The following is a 19,905-nucleotide window of genomic DNA, read 5'->3' as shown; positions in this document are numbered from 1 at the left end:
ACCTTCCCCAGCAACCACTGCGGCCAGCCCTTCACCCACACACTCTGATTGGTCCGGAGGTTTCTGTTGCTAGGATAGGAGCCCATTCCTATTATTTACTGCAGCGACGAGGGTGTGGCTTAATTAGAGAGAGAGGAAAAAGTAAAAGTTAGCCCCGGAATAAAATAACACGAAGACACATGCCCACTGTCAATACCCTTCATACGAGGAGTGTGTGTGCGCGCGCGCGCGCTTCTATTTACTTTAAAGAGAGTACGTCGCAACGACCAGTAATTTTTAAAACAAAACCTGAAAACTGAAGCAACATCTGCGCCACGGACCTGGAGCCAAACGCCCGGCGCTCGTTTATCTACTGGTCTGAAACGACCCTTTGATTGACATTCCGCCAGCGAATCGAACGCCGCACTGAAAATTACGTACGGCGGACGGGGAGGGCAGCCAATCGCCGCGGCGCGAAGGCGGGACTTCCGTTGTTACTGGCTGGCTTTACCGGCACGAGCGGAGCGGTTGTCCAGCGGCGTTCTGTCCCATCACTGCATTGAAAATGCACGCGGATGCAGTCAGTAAGTATGGACTCCGGGCCGCCACTCCTGCCCTGATCGCGCACACACACACACACACACAGAGCTCGCCATCCCAATGTCAGCACTAGTGGCCGGGCTCGTAAGCTCATTTGTTTTGTTTACATCTAGTGTTGTGGAATTCTCTTCCCCCCCCCCCCCCCCATTTTTATTTAATCCAAAATTTTCGTGTCTCGCAACAAAAGTATGACGCAGTTTCTCTCATAATTTCCCCCTTTTGAAAAGCGCTGTGCAGATTTTTTTCCCCGTCTTTTTGATCAGTTCTCGGTTGAAGGTGAGGAACGGTAACGTGATAAGTGCGCAGTGATAAATTTCGACGAAGTCGTGGCGGTGGTGAAGCAGGGAAATGAGCACTCCCTTCCCCTTCCCCCTCCCCCAGTGGTGGTGTTGGGGGGGGGGGACCGTACTAACTCAGCTGCGAAGCCGTCTTGAGTTGCATTTATTTAAGACTGTCAGGGAGGGGAAGAGAATGAGATGGATGTACGTCAGCGCGCACGCGCAACGTTCGTGACGTCTTCTGGGAATTGTAGTTATGTGACGACACGTTCTCTCGTTATGCGTCGCAATCCCGTCACAAGGAAACTGCAATCCCCACACTGCCTTGCGCGCTGTAACCTGGGGAAGTGTTTTTAAAACCCCTTCTCGCTCAGGAGCAGAGCTCCTCCTTCCCAACTCTGATTGGCAGACAAGCTCTCAATGCACTTCTGTCTGCTGAGGTTTTGCTTTTGTTTGGTCACCTTCAGTGTCAGTCATTAAAATCAATCTATATTTTTCTTTGCTTATTGGTTGTACTTTAAAGACAATTTCTTTCATTTTTTGAACGGGAATAATTTTATTTACTCTGTCCTCCATTGGCATATTCACCCACTGGTGTGGCTATGCAAGATATGGTGATAATTCTGCATTCAGGTCAGTTCCTTTCTAGTGCAGTCAACATCTGGCATTAAATGCTCCAATCTTGTTTAATTTTCTAATTGTGGAAGCTTGTCAAATGTTGTTGACAGTACAATGTTACAAAAAATTGTGTTGGATCCATTCTGACTAAAAATGGTTCATGTTGGTTTTGTACAACTTGGATTTGATTTGAATGGCTCAACCAGCTTCCTCCACTTGAACAAAGGCTCACTGTTGCTAATTGTTGGAACTGGGTTGTCTGTCTATACTGTAAGAATTGTAAACAATTTTACAACACCAAGTTATAGTCCAGCAATTTTATTTTAAATTCACAAGCTTTCGGAGGCTACCTCCTTCCTCAGGTGAACGATGTGGAAACTGTAAGAATGTAACACAACCTTTTCTGTCTATGCTTTTTGCTAACGTAGTTGGAGTCATGGCCCTTGCTATACGGTAGTTGTTTAGATTTTAAATGGCGCATGATTGTCATTCTTGATTTCTCTTCAATGCCTCAGAACTTTCTGGATGAAGATGAATCAACTTCTGACTTGATTTCAGTAGTGGAAGTTTACTGCTCTTTGCATTAGACTAGTGTTGTCTCCTGCACAGATGCAGTTTCAATCCACATTTTGAAAGGTGAAGTTTGACCTGTTAAATCGGGGATATAAACAAGTTGCGTCTTAAATGATTCCAGAGTTCTGATGTAGACCCCTTTTAAGACTTGCTGTATTAGGATCAAGTTGCACTGCCTAAGTCCTGTCAGTTTTATGGTGCAGTAGTCTTTCTAACTCATGGAACAGGATGAAGAGAAACAAAACCCTACATTTACCAGTATTGACTGGTTCAATACTGATTTGTATTTATTTATCACAGTTGTATTGAGTCCAAATGCAAATGGATGCCTACTATATTTCAGTAAACAGCCAAGTTTATTTGAGGGATGTGGTTTATAACTGAAGTAGAAAGTAAATCGAAGGGAACATACCTAAGGTTCTTAGTTTCTCAATGTTCAAGACAATTCAGACATGTACTAATTTTACAAATTTAAAACATTTGAGACATTGCCTTATATGCAAATATATATGCTATCAACCTGTGAGAACGCCCTTGCTTTCCAACCCCCAAAACTTTGGAAAAACAAAATGCCCATATATAAGCACCACCCCCCCCCCCCCAAAACCATAGAGTCACTAGGACTCCATAGAGTGGGCCACTTGATGTATATGTGTGCTGACTCTTCCATGCATTGCTGGCAATGTGTCAAGTTAAGGTGTGAGCTGGAGAGTAAAGAATAGACAGGAGTGGGATGGAACCAAGAGTGCTCTCAGCGTGTACTGCAGTACTATTCACCGATGGCTCGTATTTATGACAATTCCTACTTCTAAGCTGCAAATAGTGACTTGAATTTCTCGTCTTGTATGTGAATATACAGTACCTAACAATGTTGTCTTGCAAGATGTTTACCGTGTAGAAGAGAAAAATGGCTTTACACTGAAGTGACTTGGTTTTTAATTAAATGGACATTAGAACGCTCATTTATAAAGTGCCGTCTGACATGATAAATGTAGCATCACTGACTTGCTCTTAAATGCAAGTGACACAGTGTTAAAGTTTCCTTTTAAGGCTGACAGTAATGTTATGATTTTTAATTCTGGGAAGGGTACTGCGAAGTAAATAATATATAGTTTTACAGTTCATTTATGAGATAATGGTGAACTCAGTGAATTATAAAGCAATAAGGCAATTAAGAGATTATAACAATTTCCTAAACTCAGAATAAAGCTCAAACCGTTGGTTAACTGAAGACTGAGAGCAGGACCAATTCACTGAAAGGTATTTGTTTAATGCACAGCGACGAAGTTTCTGCGATTTATCATCCTTATTGTCACTATTTCCATAAGCTTTGTTTCAAAGTAACTACTTTTAAATCATGAAACTAGGAAAATGCACTACCCTATGTGGATTCATTGAAATTTTTTTCTTATTACAGTGTTATAAATTAACCGATTCTTTTGTGTAAAATTTTCTGTAATTTAAAAAAAATGTTTCTTTCTACCTCAGTCAAAACTGTTCCAACTGTTATATCAATACTCTAAAGTGTGCTGAAATGATGTAGGGCTTTTGCAATTCGACAGAGGATTGTTCCTGATATTATTTATGAAAAGCATAAATTCTAATTACATTATTGGTTGTTATTTCATTGGTGTTTTATTTTGTTATGGAAGCTGGTGTTAACTCTAATTACCCATTAACTTGTAAGTTCTGACCTAATCCATCGATCATTTTATCTCGTGTCATTTATGGGTTTCTTGTTGACTAATTGATGGAGATTGATTGCTATGATTAGTCAACAACTCCATTATCATTTTATCATGCAACTACCAGGATGGTACAAGGCAAATTAGATGGACCTTGGTCTTTTTTCGTCTAGCAATTCCTATGATCAACAGTATGGCTTCGGATACGGCTATTCCACTGGTAATCTGGTTGCCTGTTGTGCGTTTTTGAAGCCTTGATCTTGAACAATTTTTGGTGAATCGTCAGCCACTGTCTTGAACATCCCCAAAGCCTTTGACGTAGGTTGGCAGTGTAAATTGTAAACCATTATATAGCTATCTAGTTTCCCCCTTAAATATCCCCAATTGCGCTATGTTTGATGGCTCATCTTCTGACTTTTTTTCTACTTCATTAATTCATAGGGCTTTATCCTCTTTTCCACAGTTCCTGCTTGATATCTATGACCACCCCCACTCTTGCTGATTATTCCATTGTACATTCATTAACTTCCTTCACATTGGACCCCCTAAGTCCTCATAACGTCCAGTCATACCTTCCAGTCCTTTTGCAGTGCCGTATCTGAATCACTGCATCTTCATCACAACAATGTTTTTTTCAACTGTTCACAGGCACTTTCTTCATGTCTTAAGTCTAACCAACAGCTACAATCAGTTACCTTTTGATACTGGGCTCGCCATCTCCTTTGACCACGTTAAAACTTCCACATCTCCACTGCTAAAGCTATGACTAAGAGGTTAGATTTCTTGTTATATGCCAAACACTACTTTTCTCTTCAACAGCACCTAGTGTTAAAGCCCAAGTCTGTCTAAGACTTGAATACTACTACGATATTTGGCGAGGCTCTTCTAGCATTTCTGTTGCACTCCTGGACAGATTACGAGAGAAAAGCTTGTCTTGCAGTTCAACCCTTTGTCACTTCCACCTTCCAGCGGGTGTTTTTTTTTTGCATTCTTCCTCCTCTCTCCTCCCATCCTTTTTATCACAATCTTTGTATTTTTCTTCATTTTATTAACAATGCCACTGTGGTCAGTATTCTTCTGAACTTATCTTTCTTGTACTTTCTAAGCCCCAAATATGTCGTCCTGCATGTTCCCTCCTCCCTGTGTTGAAATCGTGACTCATTGCGCAGTCTCTTGCTCTAATTCATTCTTTCCCAGTAACACAAAAACTGAAATTCCATAGTGTTCTCAGTCTTTCATTCCTCTTTCAGTTTTTAGACTTTTAAAACTTAAGCAAGATACCATCTGACTGTTACTTCCTGATTTACCTCATCTTTTATTTTCAACCTTGTTGGTGTTCTGTACTTAGGGCCTTGGTCCTACCTCTGGTTTCACAACCTAGATCAATTTTCATATTTTTTTTATGTGCTGAGCAAATATATTAATATAGGGAAAAGCTGAGGCCTTCTAAATACTTAATATTTTTTAAACTTGTGTAACTGGAATTTAAGTATGAACAACTGAAGCAAGACTAAGATCATACAGCGTTGATGGGAATGCCCCTCAGGAGATATTCAATATGCAGTGAAGTCAGTTTGAGGAAATCAAAAAAATAGAACCATCTTATTCCAATAAGTTGTAACGTTTTATTATGTTTAAGAGAATTTGTGAAATTAAGAGACTAAGATAAGAGGGGGGAGGTGAAATCTGTCAGAGCTGGCTTATTTTGTGTAGTTTTTTTTTTACAGTGCGTAGAGATGTGCGGTAATACTATGATAGCCAGTTTTGCTGTGTGGGAATTAATGTCCAACAGGCTTTAGTGCATTCTTACAACTTTTAAGTTGTCAGCTGTAGCTGAGTAGTAGCACTCTTGCCTTTGAGTCAGAAGGTTGTGGGTTCAAGACCCACTCCAGAGACTTGAGCACAAAATCTAGTGGGGTACTGAGTGAATGCTGCACTGTCAGAGGTGCAGTCTTACGGATGAGACATTAAACTGAGGCCCCCTCTGCTCTCTTAGACGTAAGAGATCCCATGGCACTATTTCGAAGAAGAGCAGGGGAGTTCTGGCCAATTTTTATCCCTCAACCAACACCATACAAAAACAGATTATCTGTTCATTATCACATTGCTGTTTGTGGGTCCTAGCAGTGTGAAAATTGGCTGCCACATTTCCTACACTACAACAGTGACTACACTTCAAAAAGTACTTAATTGGCTGTAAAGCACTTTGGAATGCTATATAAATGCAAGTTTTTTTTTAATAAAAATGGACATAAAAGACCACTTTATAATTGAAGTACTCGTAGAAGCTAAGGGTTCACAGGATTGGAGATTGTGTGAGGGAATTTTGTCTTAATGGAATCAAAATAATCTAATTCTCAGTGATTTCCTCGAGAGTTGGACTTTATCAGACAGTACTCAAAACCAGAAAAAAATCTGTGTGTAATTCAAGATAATGCACAGCAGGCAGATATTCTAATAATACAGTTCTAAAGATAATGCATTCAACAATCATTTGTGCTGCTTAGCTTAAAAATGTAGCATATAATCTACACCTGATTCTTAATTCAAAGTTGCGCCTTAGTCTCCTTTGCTGTTTTATTTAAATTGCTTAATTCGAACTACTGGATAAATGGATTTTTTTTTCAAGCAAACAATGATTTTGAATTAATAGGAATAGGAATTCAGACAGATTTGTTTTCAAACCCATTCTGTTAAAGGCCAGAATGCATTTAAGCAGTTTGTTTCACATTCTAAAAACTGAATGAACGGAGGAAATTTGGAGCTGTTATCTTCCAATGTTAATTTATCTCTTGCCTTTCAATGTTAATTTTAAACTTTTTTCCTTTCTCCTAGATTTTCCACTAACTTCTCACCTGTCTACACTGGCCAATATTCACAAGATTTACCACACCTTAAACAAACTGGTAACTTTATTTTTATTAATACTCAGCAGTACACAGTAATTGGGTTCAAAATATTTTTTCACAGGCTGAATAAACACAAGCTTCGGATGTGTAGAATGGCTTAAGTACACATGACACCATCTAAGTTGTGGGGTTTTACTGCTATGATTAGGAATCCTTGAAAGCATGATTAACTTCTGGGTTTTAGTGTAATGATTTAAAGTTCAACAAATGATTGGTTTAAGCTGTTTGTAATGTACATAACTAGGAAATGGAAGTGGAAGTGGAAAAAAAAATCTTCATGTTTGCAGCTAATACCAAACTTGGGGAGAGAACCACAAATAGGAATCAGGCTGATCCAATACAGAAGGACTTGGATAGAATGGGGAGCTGGGCTGATGAGTAGCAGATGTCTTTCAATGTGGACAAGTGTCAAGTCAGGAGATTGGGAAAGCATAACAAACAGTGGCAATGTAAGTTAAATGGCATTGTTCTACAGGCTATGACACAGAAGAGGAACTTTAGGGAACTGGTGGCTATATCGCTGAAGCCATCAGAATAGCGAAGAGAGCAAATAGGATCTTAGGCTTTATAGCCAGAAGAATAGGGCACAAATCTCAAGAAGTAAATCTGTATTTGTATTGAGCGGTTGCTTGACCCCACTTGGAGTACTATATTATCAGAAAGACATCCAGATATTGGAATGCGTGCAATGAAGGACAGCTAAATCAATAGCTGGGATTAGACATCTTGAATTAAGAGAAGAGGCAGCAAAAGCCGGGAATGTTTATATCGGAGAAAAGGCTCAGGAATGAGTTTATTCAACATCCTAAAGGGCATGGATGAAATCATTAATATGTTTAACACATCCTACAACAAGAGGGTTAGTTTGAACTAAGAAGTGGAAGGGTGAGAAGACTATTTAGATTTAACTACATTACCCAGAGGGTGGTGAACGTATGGAATGGAGGCATTGGGGGCTGATTTGTATCAGCCAATTCAAGATAGAGTTGGATAAGTACCTAGAGAAAAAATTGATAGAGGGGTATGAGTGGTATCGTGGGATGTGATATTTCCTAGATCCTGGGACTGCACATGGTCTTTTCTTGTCCTACACATTCCTTTTTTTCTCTAAGAAGAGGGTAGATGAGGGCAATGCAGTTGATGTGGTGTATATGGACTTTCAAAAGACGTTTGATAAAGTGCCACATGGTAGGTTTATCATCAAGATTGCGGCCCGTGGAATAAAGGGGGCAGTAGCAACATGGATACAAAATTGGCTAAGTGACAGGAAACAGAGAGAAGTGGTGAACGGTTGTTTTTCCGATTGGAGGGAGGTGTACTGTGATGTTCCCCAGGGGTCGGTGCTGAGACCACTGCTTTTCTTGATATATATTAATGACTTGGACTTGGGTGTACAGGGCACAAATTCAAAATTTGCAGATGACACAAAACTTGGAAGAGTAGTAAACAGTGAGGTGATAGTGATAGACTTCAAGAGGATATAGACAGGCTGGTGGCATGGGCGGACACATGGCAGAAGAAATTTAATGCAGAAAAATGCAAAGTGATACATTTTGGTAGGAAGAACGAGGAGAGGCAATATAAATTAGAGGGAACAACTCTAAAAGGGGTACAGGAACAGTGAGATCTGGGGGTACATGTGCACAAATCGTTGAAGGTGGCAGGGCAGGTTGAGAAAGTGGTTAAAAAAGCATATGGGATCCTGGGCTTTATAAATAGAGGCATAGGGTACAAAATTGTGGAAGTCATGATGAACTTTTATAAAACACTAGTTCAGCCACAGCTGGGGTATTGTGTCCAGTTCTTGGCACCACACTTTAGGAAAGATATGAAGGCCTTTAGAGAGGGTGCAGAAGAGATTTGCTAGAATGATTCCAGGGATAAGGGGCTTTTGTTACGTGGATAGACTGGAGAAGCTGGGATTGTTCTCCTTGGAACAGAGAAGGTTGCAAGGAGATTTGATAGAGGTATTCAAAATTACGAAGAGTCTAGACAGAGTAAATAAAGAGAAACTGTTCCCATTGGCGGAAGGGTCAAGAACCAGAGGACATAGATTTAAGGTGATTGGCCAAAGAACCAAAGGTGACATGAGGAAAAGCTTTTTTTACACGACTAGTGGATCTGGAATGCACTGTCTGAGGGTGTGGTGGAGGCAGATTGAATCATGGCCTTCAAAAGGGAACTGAATAAGTACTTGAAAGGAAAAAAATTGCAGGGCTATGGGGATAGGACAGGTGCTTGGGACTAGCTGGATTGCTCTTGCATTGAGCCGGCGGGACTCGATGGGCCGAATGGCCTCCTTCCGTGCTGTAACCTTTCTATGAATCTATATAACTTTTCAATAGTTTGTACTTGCTTTAGTAAATGTATTTCAATGTAATGAACGGTGTAGTTGAATTTTTTTTATTTTTAACTGTTAATTATACACTTAGTAAGTTTGTACTGATTTGATTTTCATTTGTTCTTCATATTCGAAGTTCAGGTGCTATCTACATACTTGCATCATATATATTGTAATATTTTTCATCTTTTTCTCCTCCAACCCTGCCCCCCTCTTCTCCCCCCCCCCCCCCCCCCCAAAACCAATCATCCAACTGAATTTTTTTGGTCTTTTACAATTTGTACTGCTGCTATACTGCCCATTATAAGATTCTGCATACAAAAAATAAAACAGACAGTTTTTGAAGTAAGTCACACTAATTAAATAACCTGGGTAATCCTTGCAGTAAATAAATTGGATAACTCATTTGCCTCTCCTTCACACACACGTATACACCTTAGCTTTTAGGTTCAGTAGGGTAGATACAGACAAACTATTTTCCTCTGGTGGGAAAATCCAGAACAAGAGGGCTCAATCTTAAAGTTTGAGCTAGGCCATTTAGGAGTGAAATTGGGAAGTACATTTTCACACAAAGGGTGATGAAAATCTGGAATTCTCTCCTGCAAAAGGCTGTGCATACTGGGTCAAATGAAATTTTCAAGACTGAGATCGATAGACTTTTTGTTGGGTAAGGGTATCAAGGGATATAGAACAAGGACTGGTAAATGGAGTTGAAGTACTGATCAGCCATCATCTAATTGAATGGCAGACCAGGCTTGAGGAGATGAATGGCCTACTCCTGTTCCTATGTTCCTAAACATTATATACCAGTTTTCTTTCTCCAATCATGAGTTTGGTGGATATTCAATTTTTTTGGAGGGGCGCATGGTTGAGGGCAAAATGCTGTTCACCTTTGATTTAATTATAATGGTACAATCCTCAGAAGTAAGACTTCTGATCTTGGTGAAATGGTTTTTTGATTTGTGAATCTTCACTCTGCAGGTTATGATCAATCCTCTGCCTGAATCTACCACCCTTGGTTACTCTAACCCTGAATGTGGTGATGTCTTGAGCACCTCGGCTCTAATATTTTCTGCCTGGAAGACTTGACTTGTCTAATCCAGTGTCTGGGAATCAGACTTTTTTTTCCCTTAGTTCATTTTGGGTTGATCCTGTTTTTCCATTTGTAAGGTGAAAGACCCACATCAGTTTATGACCTAGTAGTCCACACATCTGTTCCTCACCTTGAGTTGGTGTACTTTACTCCCAACTTGACATGATGACTGAATAAATCCTTTAGATAAGAAAGGTTCAGAACAATTCAGTGAACGAGTAATGAAACTAATAATTCTCCATTGTGATTATCTGTCCAACATTGTTTCTTTCTATGTGAGTCAACTTATGTACTAACTCCTTGTCCTAATTGCTGGTCTCGGCTGTTCATAAAGTACCATTCCAGCATCTTTGACTATCAGACCCATCTGTTTTGGACAAGTTGATCAAGATTTAGTCTTCCAAAATTATTTCCTGCTGATCATCAATCTCCTTTAATGCCTCATCAATCTTCCAAAGAGTTCAGGGTTTGATGTATTAAGTCAAGGAGTTAGTCTTTAATGTATGTATTGCAGGAGATCGTATCCAGATGATCTTCAAAGATTTACTATCAGTTTGATTTGCAGCTAACTGCTTTAATGAATATGCATAATGTTTTTATTTGGGTAGGGCAGTGGCATAACACAGTGCCTCAGGAGAAAACTAACCAGAAAAAGGATCTTGTGATTTGACCCTGGTAGAATACAGAAGACTTGCAGAAATTGTATTGGGTACTAGTGGGGAAGGTGTAGATTTACAGTTGTACACTTTTTATTAACCCTTACTCAGCAAGTTGGTAGTTAACTTTGAAATTTTAAAATAAATTTAAACTTGTGCACTAACAAAATTGTGGAAAATGCTGTTTGGCCAATAATTTCACAAGTTGGATAAGTGGTCATTGGCACTGTATACAGACTGAATTAAGATAGAATAAGAAAATGCAGTTGTAGAAATTACTTGTTTTCCTTTTCAAAAGCTCCTGTCTGACTTTAGAGTTAACCAGCTCTGTGAATTTTCTCTGTAATGTGCCAAAAATAACCATAGCTCAACCTTGTAGAGCAGCTGCTGATTGTGACAAATAGAGATGGACTTTCTTAAGGATTCCAGCTTTTCTAGTAATCTTTTGCCACTAGTTTGCTAGTTTATAGTGTTGATCATATGCGACTACAAAGTCGAAGAATGGAATATTCGTGGCTGAAGAACTTGCAACTCTGAGTAAAAGTGGGCATGCGACAACAAAAGTTCACCTTTCTATATAGTTACTGATATGGTCATCTTAGTGTTAAAGCTAATGCTGCGCTTCTCTTTTAGAGCAGCTAGTTCTTAAGTTTGGATTTATCACAGCTACAATATTTGTAGTTTTCCAGATATGCTATTAATGCAGAACCCTGATCGGTTTTCTCTTGCAGTTATTTTGAATAAGAAAGAACGAACTTGTATTTACATAGCGCCTTTCATGACCTCAGAATGATACAAAGCGCTTTACCGCCAATGAAGTACTTTTGAAGTGTAGTCACTGTTGTAGTGTAGGGAGACGCGGCAGCCAATTTGTGCACAGCAAGGTCCCACAACCAGAAATGTGATAATGACCATATGATCTGTTTTAGTGATGTTGGCTAAGGGGTAAATATTGGCCAGGACACCGGGTAGAACTCCCATGCTCTTCTTCAAATAGTGCCATGGACCTTTTACGTTCCCCTGAGAGGGCAGGTGGGGCCTTGGTTTAATGTCTCATCAGAAAGACGGTACTTCCAACGTTGCAGCCTTCCCACTCGGGCGAGAATTCTACCACTGAGCAAAGGCTGACGCTTGTATTACTTATCACACAAGTTATTTAGTATATGCTAAACCATTAATGGTAAATGCTCCAACATCCTCTGGAAGATCTTAATCTTAAAAGTTGCACTTTGCAACATGTCCTTGAGTATGGGGGAGGGTGGGGAGAAGTGGACAAAATAACCTTGCCAAAATGATTTTTTTCTAGGATGTGAATTTTTTCCCCAAAGGCAATGGACCATGTTACATTACAATTGTATGGCACTGGCAGCCCTGTGGGCAAGATAACCTGTACACAAGATAGAATTATACAAAATTTACAGCACAGCAGGAGGCCATTTGGCCCATCGTGTCTGCGCCGGCTGAGAAACGAGCCACCCAGCCTAATCCCACTTTCCCGCATTTGGTCCGTAGCCCTGCAGGTCACGGTTCTTCAGGTGCACATCCGGGTATTTTTTAAATGAGTTGAGGGTTTCTGCCTCTACCACCCTCTCAGGCAGTGAGTTCCAGACCCCCACCACCCTCTGGGTGAAAATTTTTTTCCTAATTTCCGCTCTAATCCTTCTACCAATCGCTTTAAATTCATGCCCCCTGGTTATTGACCCCTCCGATAAGGGAAGTAGGTCTTTCCTATCCACTCTATCTAAGCCCCTCATAATTTTGTACACCTCAATCAAATCACCCCTCAGCCTCCTCTATTCCAAGGAAAACAACCTTAGCCTATCCAATCTGCCATCATAGCTAAAATTCTCCATTCCTGGCAACATCCTCATAGATCTCCTCTGCACCCTCTCTAGTGCAATTGCATCCTTCCTGTAATGTGGTGACCAGAACTATGCACAGTACTCAAACTGTGGCCTAACTAGCGTTTTATACAGTTCCAGCATAACATCCCTGCTTTTATATTCTGTGCCTCGGCTAATAAAATAAAGCATTCTATATGCCATCTTAACCACCTTATCTACCTGTCCTGCTACCTTCATGGATCTGTGGACATGCACTCCAAGGTCCCTCACTTCCTCTACACCTTTCAGTATCCTCCCATTTATTGTGCATTCCCTTGCCTTGTTTGCTCTCCCCAAATGCATTACCTCCAGATTGAACTCCCATTTGCCATTTTTCTGCCCACCTGACCAGTCCAATGATATCTTCCTGCAGTCTACAGCTTTCCTCCTCACTATCAACCACACAGCCTATCTTTGTGTCATCTGCAAATTTCTTAATCATGCCCCCTACGTTTAAGTCCAAAATGTTAAAGTATACCACAAAAAGCAAAGGACCTAGTACCGAGCCCTGCAGCACTCCATTGGAAACAGCCTTCCAGTCGCAAAAACACCCATTGACCATTACCCTTTGCTTCCTGCAACTGAGCCAATTTTGGATCAAGATAAGGGCTCATGGGGTTGGGGGTAACATATTAGCATGGATAGAGGATTGGTTAACGGACAGAAAACAGAGAGTAGGGATAAAAGGGTCATTTTCAGGCTGGCAGGCTGTAACTAGAGGGGTGCTGCAAGGATCGGTGCTTGGGCCTCAGCTATTTACAATCTATATTAATGACTTAGATGAGCGGACCGAGTGTAATGTATCCTAGTTTGCTGACCATACAAAGCTAGGTGGGAAAGTAAGCTGTGAGGAGGACACAGAGTCTGCAAAGGGAGATAGGTTAAGTGAGCGGGCAAGAAGGTGGCAGATGGAATATAATGTGGGGAAATGTGAGGTTATTCACTTTGGCAGGAAACATAGAAAATAGGAGCAGGAGTAGGCCATTCGGCCCTTCGAGCCTGCTCCGCCGTTCAGCATGACCATGGCTGATCCTCTATCTCAATACCATATTCCCGCTCTCTCCCCATACCCCTTGATGTCTTTTGTGTCTAGAAATCTATCTATCTAGCTCCTTCCTATCTAGTGACTTGGCCTCCAAAGCCTTCTGTGGTAGAGAATTCCACAGGTTCACTACCCTCTGAGTGAAGAAATTTCTCCTCATCTCAGTCCTAAATGTCCTACCCCGTATCCTGAGACTGTGACCCCTCAGCCAGGGGAAACATCCTCCCTGCATCCAGTCTGTCTAGCCCTGTCAGAATTTTATGTTTCAATGAGATCCCCTCTCATTCTTTTAAACTCGAGTGAATACAGGCCGAGTCGACCCAATCTCTCCTCATACGACAGTCCTGCCATCCCAGGAATCAGTCTGGTGAACCTTTGCTGCACTCCCTCTATGGCAAGTGTAACCTTTCTTAGGTAAGGAGACCAAAACTGCACACAATACTCCAGGTGTGGTCTCACCAAGGCCCTGTATAAGTGCAGTAAGACATCCTTGCTCCGATACTCAAATCCTCTTGCAATGAAGGCCAACATACCATTTGCCTTCCTAACTGCTTGCTGCACCTGCATGTTTGCTTTCAGTGACTGGTGTACAAGGACACCCAGGTCCCTTTGTATATCAACATTCCCCAATCTATCACCATTTAAATAATACTCTGCCTTTCTGTTTTTCCTTCCGAAGTGGATAACTTCACATTTATCCACATTATACTGCATCTGCCATGTATTTGCCCACTCACTCAACTTGTCTAAATCGCCTTGAAGCCTCTTTGCATTCTCCTCACATCTCATGATCCCACCTAGTTTTGTGTCATCAGCAAACTTGGAAATATTACATTTGGTTCCCTCATCCAAATTATTGATGTATATTGTGAATAGCTGGGGCCCAAGCATTGATCCCTCTTACGTGGGACTTTATCAAAGGCCTTCTGAAAATCCAAATAAACCGCAAACACTGATTCTCCCTTATCTATCTACTAGTTACATCCTCAAAAAACCCCAGTAGGTTTGTCAAACATGATGAGGGAAGAAAAGAAAAATAGAATATTTATATTTTAAATCGTGAGAAACTATTAAATGTTGGTGTTCAGAAAGACTTGGGTGTCCCTGTACAAGAAACACAAAAGTTAGCAAGCAAATGGAATATTGCCCTTTTATTGCAAGGGTTTGGAGTACAAAAGTAAGGAAGTCTTACTACAATTGTACAGGGCTTTGGTGTGACCTCACCTGGAGTACTGTGTACAGTTTTGGTCTCCTTTTCTAAGGAAGGATATACTTGCCTTAGAGGCAGTGCAGTGAAGGTTCACTAGATTAATCCCTGGGATGAGATGGTTGACCTATGAGGCGAGGTTGAGTAGAATGGGCCTTTACTCTCTGGAGTTTAGAAGAATGAAAGGTGATCTAATTGAAACATATAAGATTATGAGGGGGTTTGCCAGGGTAGATGCTGAGAGGTTGTTTCCCATGGCTGGTGAGTTTAGAACTAGGGGGCATAGTCGCAGGATAAGGGGTCGTCCATTTAAGACTGCGATGAGGAGGAATTTCTTCACTCAGAGGGTTGTGAATCTTTGGAATTCTCTACCCCAGAGGGCAGTGGATGCTGAGTCGTTGAGAATATTCAAGGTTGAGAGACAGATTTCTGGACTCTAGGGGAATCAAGGGATATAGGAAATCGGGCAGGAAAGTGGAGTTAAGGTCGAAGATCAGCCATGATCTGATTGAACGACGGAGCAGGCTCAAGGGGCCATGTGGCCTACTCCTGCTCCTATTTCTTACGTGGTATCGTACCTACTTTTCTAAGTGTTGGTAGTCGCAGGCTAAAGCTTAGGTGCCCGAATTATAAATTCACTGTTTGATTTAATATTTGGAAAGCAATTTCTGGCTTGTAAATAGAAATTTTAAAATCATTACAGAATCTCCCCCCCTCCCCCCCCAAACACCTTTTATTTCTTAGTTTTCCTTTTGAAAATTTGGTCCCTTGTTAAATGTAAGCTGTTGTCGTCTCACTGCAGCTCTCTATAACTCCATAGTCTACTCGGGAATAGTTGAGTGAAATATTTTTCTGATGACTACAAATCATAGTTTTTTGAAAAAGCGATAAAATGGCACAATTTTGGATATTTTCTAACACTGTTTGACAGCAGTTCCCCTAAGTGGACTTTGTCCCCTATGATCTGGAAGCTCTACATTTTCAGTAAGTTGCTCTTTCAATGTTACATGCTCCTGAGGATTCACGATTACCTTACTTGCAGTAATCTGCATGCTGGATCAAACTTGGCACCATATTACACTACACACTCTTTGGGAAATGGCACCAGCTAAAACAACTAAAAGATTTATTTACAATTTAAAAGAATTAAGAATTATAAAAGAATTTGACAAATACTGTGAATATAAATATTAAATGGTAGCAAGCACAGTTTTTAAAGGGTTTGGATAATATTTCTGGATTGACATTCTGCCAGTTGATTCCTACAACACTCAATTAAACATAGTATTTTGTAGAAGCTTATGCATTTTTATAGCTGTATAGCTTTGATTTATGTTACCAGGTGAGCACATTGAACAAATTGTTAAGGGTTCGGGAACAATCTGATGTTTACAGCCATGCAGACATTAGAAATTCATTACAGCAGTCACACGTTATTTTAAACTGACGCAAGCAAAATCCACACATTTTTAACAACATACACTATTACAAATGTGTGGATGTTGTTAATACTTTATTGATTTGCATAGTGATTGAAATACTAACTAATACCATGCTGTGTAGCCACATAAACATGAATAATATACAATCTTATAAGAAAAGTAACGGTTGGGTGAAAGCAAACGTTCCCTCTGGAATTATGGCTAGTGAAATAACAAATGGACTAAGACTGAAGCCCTTTGCCTGAGGCTACTTTTTCTAGTTGAAAGATTTTCATAGGTCACAAGGTTTCAGTACTTGGATAATTTGTCCAATCATGATTGTTCAAGTGTCAGCTTGGGTCAGTGATAGCACTCTCACCTCTGAGTCAGAAGGTTGTGGGATCAAGGCTGATATTTCTGTGCAGTACTGAGGGAGTGCTGCACTGTCACAGATGCTGTCTATCGGATTAGACGTTAAACATTGCCCTGCCTGCTTGTTCGGGTAGGTGTAGAAGATTCCATGGCTCTATTCAAAGAAGAGCAGGGAGTTCTTCCAGTTTCTAGCCATCATTTTCCCCTCAACTAACACCACCAAACAGATTAACTAGTCATTCATTGGATATTAAATATATATACATTTTCTAGTGATTTTTGAATTGTGACAAGACCGCTCTCCATCGCACTTCCTCTTGAACTGCTTACAGTTGCTTGGTGAATGATTCTTGAGTCTGGAGATCTAAAAATAATTGTGCTCCATAAAAGGTGCAGAGGACAGTATAAATTTAAATTTAACTTTAACCAATAGATACCCTTTTTTAAAAAGTTGAAAATTTGAAAACTTTTTAAAGTATATCTCGCACGTAATCTCTTGCCTTTTCCTTACGTGACTAGTTGGGGTAGAAATTGGATCTGATTGCGACTGTTTTTGGGCACAAAACTGAGGTAAAAGGTTTCAGTTTCGCGTGGCCATATCCTGTGCCTCCAGCGACTAAAATATGTCCGATGCCATACTGGCTCGGGCGATACTCAGGCGTCCCTGGTGGCCGCCTTAAACAGGTGTTAGGTCCCACGTTGGGATATGCATGCGGCCTAACGTGTGTAAGGACCCCTCTCAGAACTTGCTCCATTCAGATTTTCCTGTTCTTGTTGCAGCCTGATCAGTGGTCCTTAAAGGGACATAAGAACATAAGAAATAGGAGCAGGAGTAGGCCAATCGGCCCCTCGAGCCTGCTCCGCCATTCAATAAGATCATGGCTGATCTGATCCTAACCTCAAATCTAAATTCATGTCCAATTTCCTGCCCGCTCCCCGTAACCCCTAATTCCCTTTACTTCTAGGAAACTGTCTATTTCTGTTTTAAATTTATTTAATGATGTAGCTTCCACAGCATCCTGGGGCAGCAAATTCCACAGACCTACTACCCTCTGAGTGAAGAAGTTTCTCCTCATCTCAGCAGCCCCTTATTCTAAGATTATGCCCCCTAGTTCTAGGTTCACCCATCCTTGGGAACATCCTTACCGCATCCACCCGATCAAGCCCCTTCACAATCTTATATATTTCAATAAGATCGCCTCTCATTCTTCTGAACTCCAATGAGTAGAGTCCCAATCAACTCAACCTCTCCTCATATGTCCACCCCCTCATCCCCGGGATTAACCGAGTGAACCTTCTTTGTACTGCCTCGAGAGCAAGTATGTCTTTTCTTCAGTATGGAGACCAAAACTGTATGCAGTATTCCAGGTGCGGTCTCACCAATACCTTATATAACTGCAGCTATACCTCCCTGTTTTTATATTCTATCCCCCTAGCAATAAAAGCCAACATTCCGTTGGCCTTCTTGATCACCTGCTGCACCTGCAAACTAACTTTTTGATTTTCTTGCACTAGGACCCCCAGATCCCTTTGTATTGCAGTACTTTCCAGTTTCTCGCCATTAAGATAATAACTTGTTCTCTGATTTTTCCTGCCAAAGTGCATAACCTCACATTTTCCAATATTGTATTGCATCTGCCAAATCTCCGCCCACTCACCCAGCCTGTCTATATCCCCTTGTAGGTTTTTTATGTCCTCCTCACTCTCCACTTTCCCTCCCATCTTTGTATCATCTGCAAACTTTGATATGTTACACTCGGTCCCCTCCTCCAAATCATTAATATAGATTGTAAAGAGTTGGGGACCCAGCACCGACCCCTGCGGAACACCACTGGCTACAGGTTGCCAGTCCGAGAATGAACCATTTATCCCAACTCTCTGCTTCCTGTTAGATAACCAATCCTCCACCCATGCCAGAATATTACCCCCAATCCAGTGATTCTTTATCTTGAGCAATAATCTTTTATGTGGCACCTTGTCGAATGCCTTCTGGAAGTCCAAATACACTACGTCCACTGGTTCCCCTTTATTCACCCTGTACGTTATATCCTCAAAGAACTCAAGCAAATTTGTCAGACATGATTTCCCCTTTGTAAAGCCATGCTGACGTTGTCCTATTAAATTATGTTTATCCAAATGTTCTGCTACTGTCTCCTTGATAATAGACTCCAAAATTTTACCCACCACAGATGTGAGGCTAACTGGTCTATAATTTCCAGCCTTCTGCCTACTACCCTTTTTAAATAAGGGTGTTACATTGGCAGTTTTCCAATCTGCCGGGACCTTTGCCGAGTCCAGAGAATTTTGGAAAATTATTACCAAAGCATCCACAATCCCTACTGCCACTTCCCTTAAGACCCTAGGATGTAAGCCATCAGGTCCAGGGGATTTATCCGCCTTGAGTCCCATTAATTTACTGAGTACCAATTCCTTAGTGATTTTAATCGTATTTAGCTCCTCCCCCCCCTCGAGCCCCGTTTGTCCAGTGTTGGGATATTCTTAGTGTCCTCTACTGTAAAGACTGAAACAAAATATTTGTTCAGCATTTTTGCCATCTCCATGTTTCCCACCATTAATTTCCCGGTCTCATCCTCTAAGGGACCTACGTTTGCCTTAGCCACCCTTTTTCTTTTTATATAACTGTAGAAACTCTTGCTATCTGTTTTTATATTTTTTGCTAATTTATTTTCATAATCTATCTTCCCTTTCTTAATCAATCCTTTCGTTACTTTTTGCTGTCTTTTGAAGACTTCCCAATCTTCTATCCTCCCACTAAGTTTGGCTACCTTATATGTCCTTGTTAACCATTGGAGGCTGCCAACAAAAGTGTAAACTTCATTTAAATTGCCTTATGTGAAGCCAGGAGGAGCACTCCTGCTCCTTCTGGCTCCTTAGCAACCTTGAGGGCTAATGCTGGCCCGAGCTTGCTCCCCTCCCGTTGCCGCAATTGCGGTCAGCCCAAATTGGTGGTGTGCCAACCAGCGAACTGCCTCTTGTCCGATTGGCACCTGCAGTTTGCCAGAATTATGCTGATGTGACCCAATTTCGGAAGAGCCTCTTGCGTGTCCAATTTCTAGCCCATTGAAGATCTGTCAACCAAATACATGATCATTTTGAAAAGGCTTCACAGTGACCCTGTTCAGTTGAACACCGAGTATCCACATCAGAACACTTTTTTAAAGATATAACAAGGACAACTGCAGCATTTAATACATTTTACCACAAATATGCAAGGTATTAATGATACC

General features: G+C 40.9%; 1 protein-coding gene across 9 annotated transcripts in view; it reads left to right on the top strand.

Annotated features, from left to right (window-relative positions):
- The first annotated feature begins 434 nt into the window (after positions 1–434).
- The window catches only part of dcun1d4 (DCN1, defective in cullin neddylation 1, domain containing 4 (S. cerevisiae)), a 71,298-nt gene continuing 51,827 nt past the window's right edge, over positions 435–19,905 (top strand). For 2 of the 9 annotated variants that reach the window (XR_010963445.1, XM_067987732.1), the window contains exons 1-2: positions 1,385–1,490; positions 6,569–6,639. Coding sequence is in view for 6 of the 9 variants with exons in the window: in XM_067987732.1 (XP_067843833.1) it covers positions 1,460–1,490; positions 6,569–6,639 (102 nt within the window). In the remaining 3 variants the exon portion in view is untranslated. Of the gene's footprint in view, positions 564–1,384; positions 1,491–4,429; positions 4,507–6,568; positions 6,640–19,905 lie in introns of those variants that run through there. The other 7 variants (XM_067987740.1, XM_067987692.1, XM_067987701.1 and 4 more) reach the window with 7 other exon arrangements.

This window comes from Heptranchias perlo, chromosome 1 (assembly GCF_035084215.1).
Source record: "Heptranchias perlo isolate sHepPer1 chromosome 1, sHepPer1.hap1, whole genome shotgun sequence".
Lineage (NCBI taxonomy): Eukaryota > Metazoa > Chordata > Chondrichthyes > Hexanchiformes > Hexanchidae > Heptranchias > Heptranchias perlo.
The sequence above is the reverse complement of the archived record's forward strand: the minus strand, read 5'-3'. Positions and strand labels throughout refer to the sequence as shown.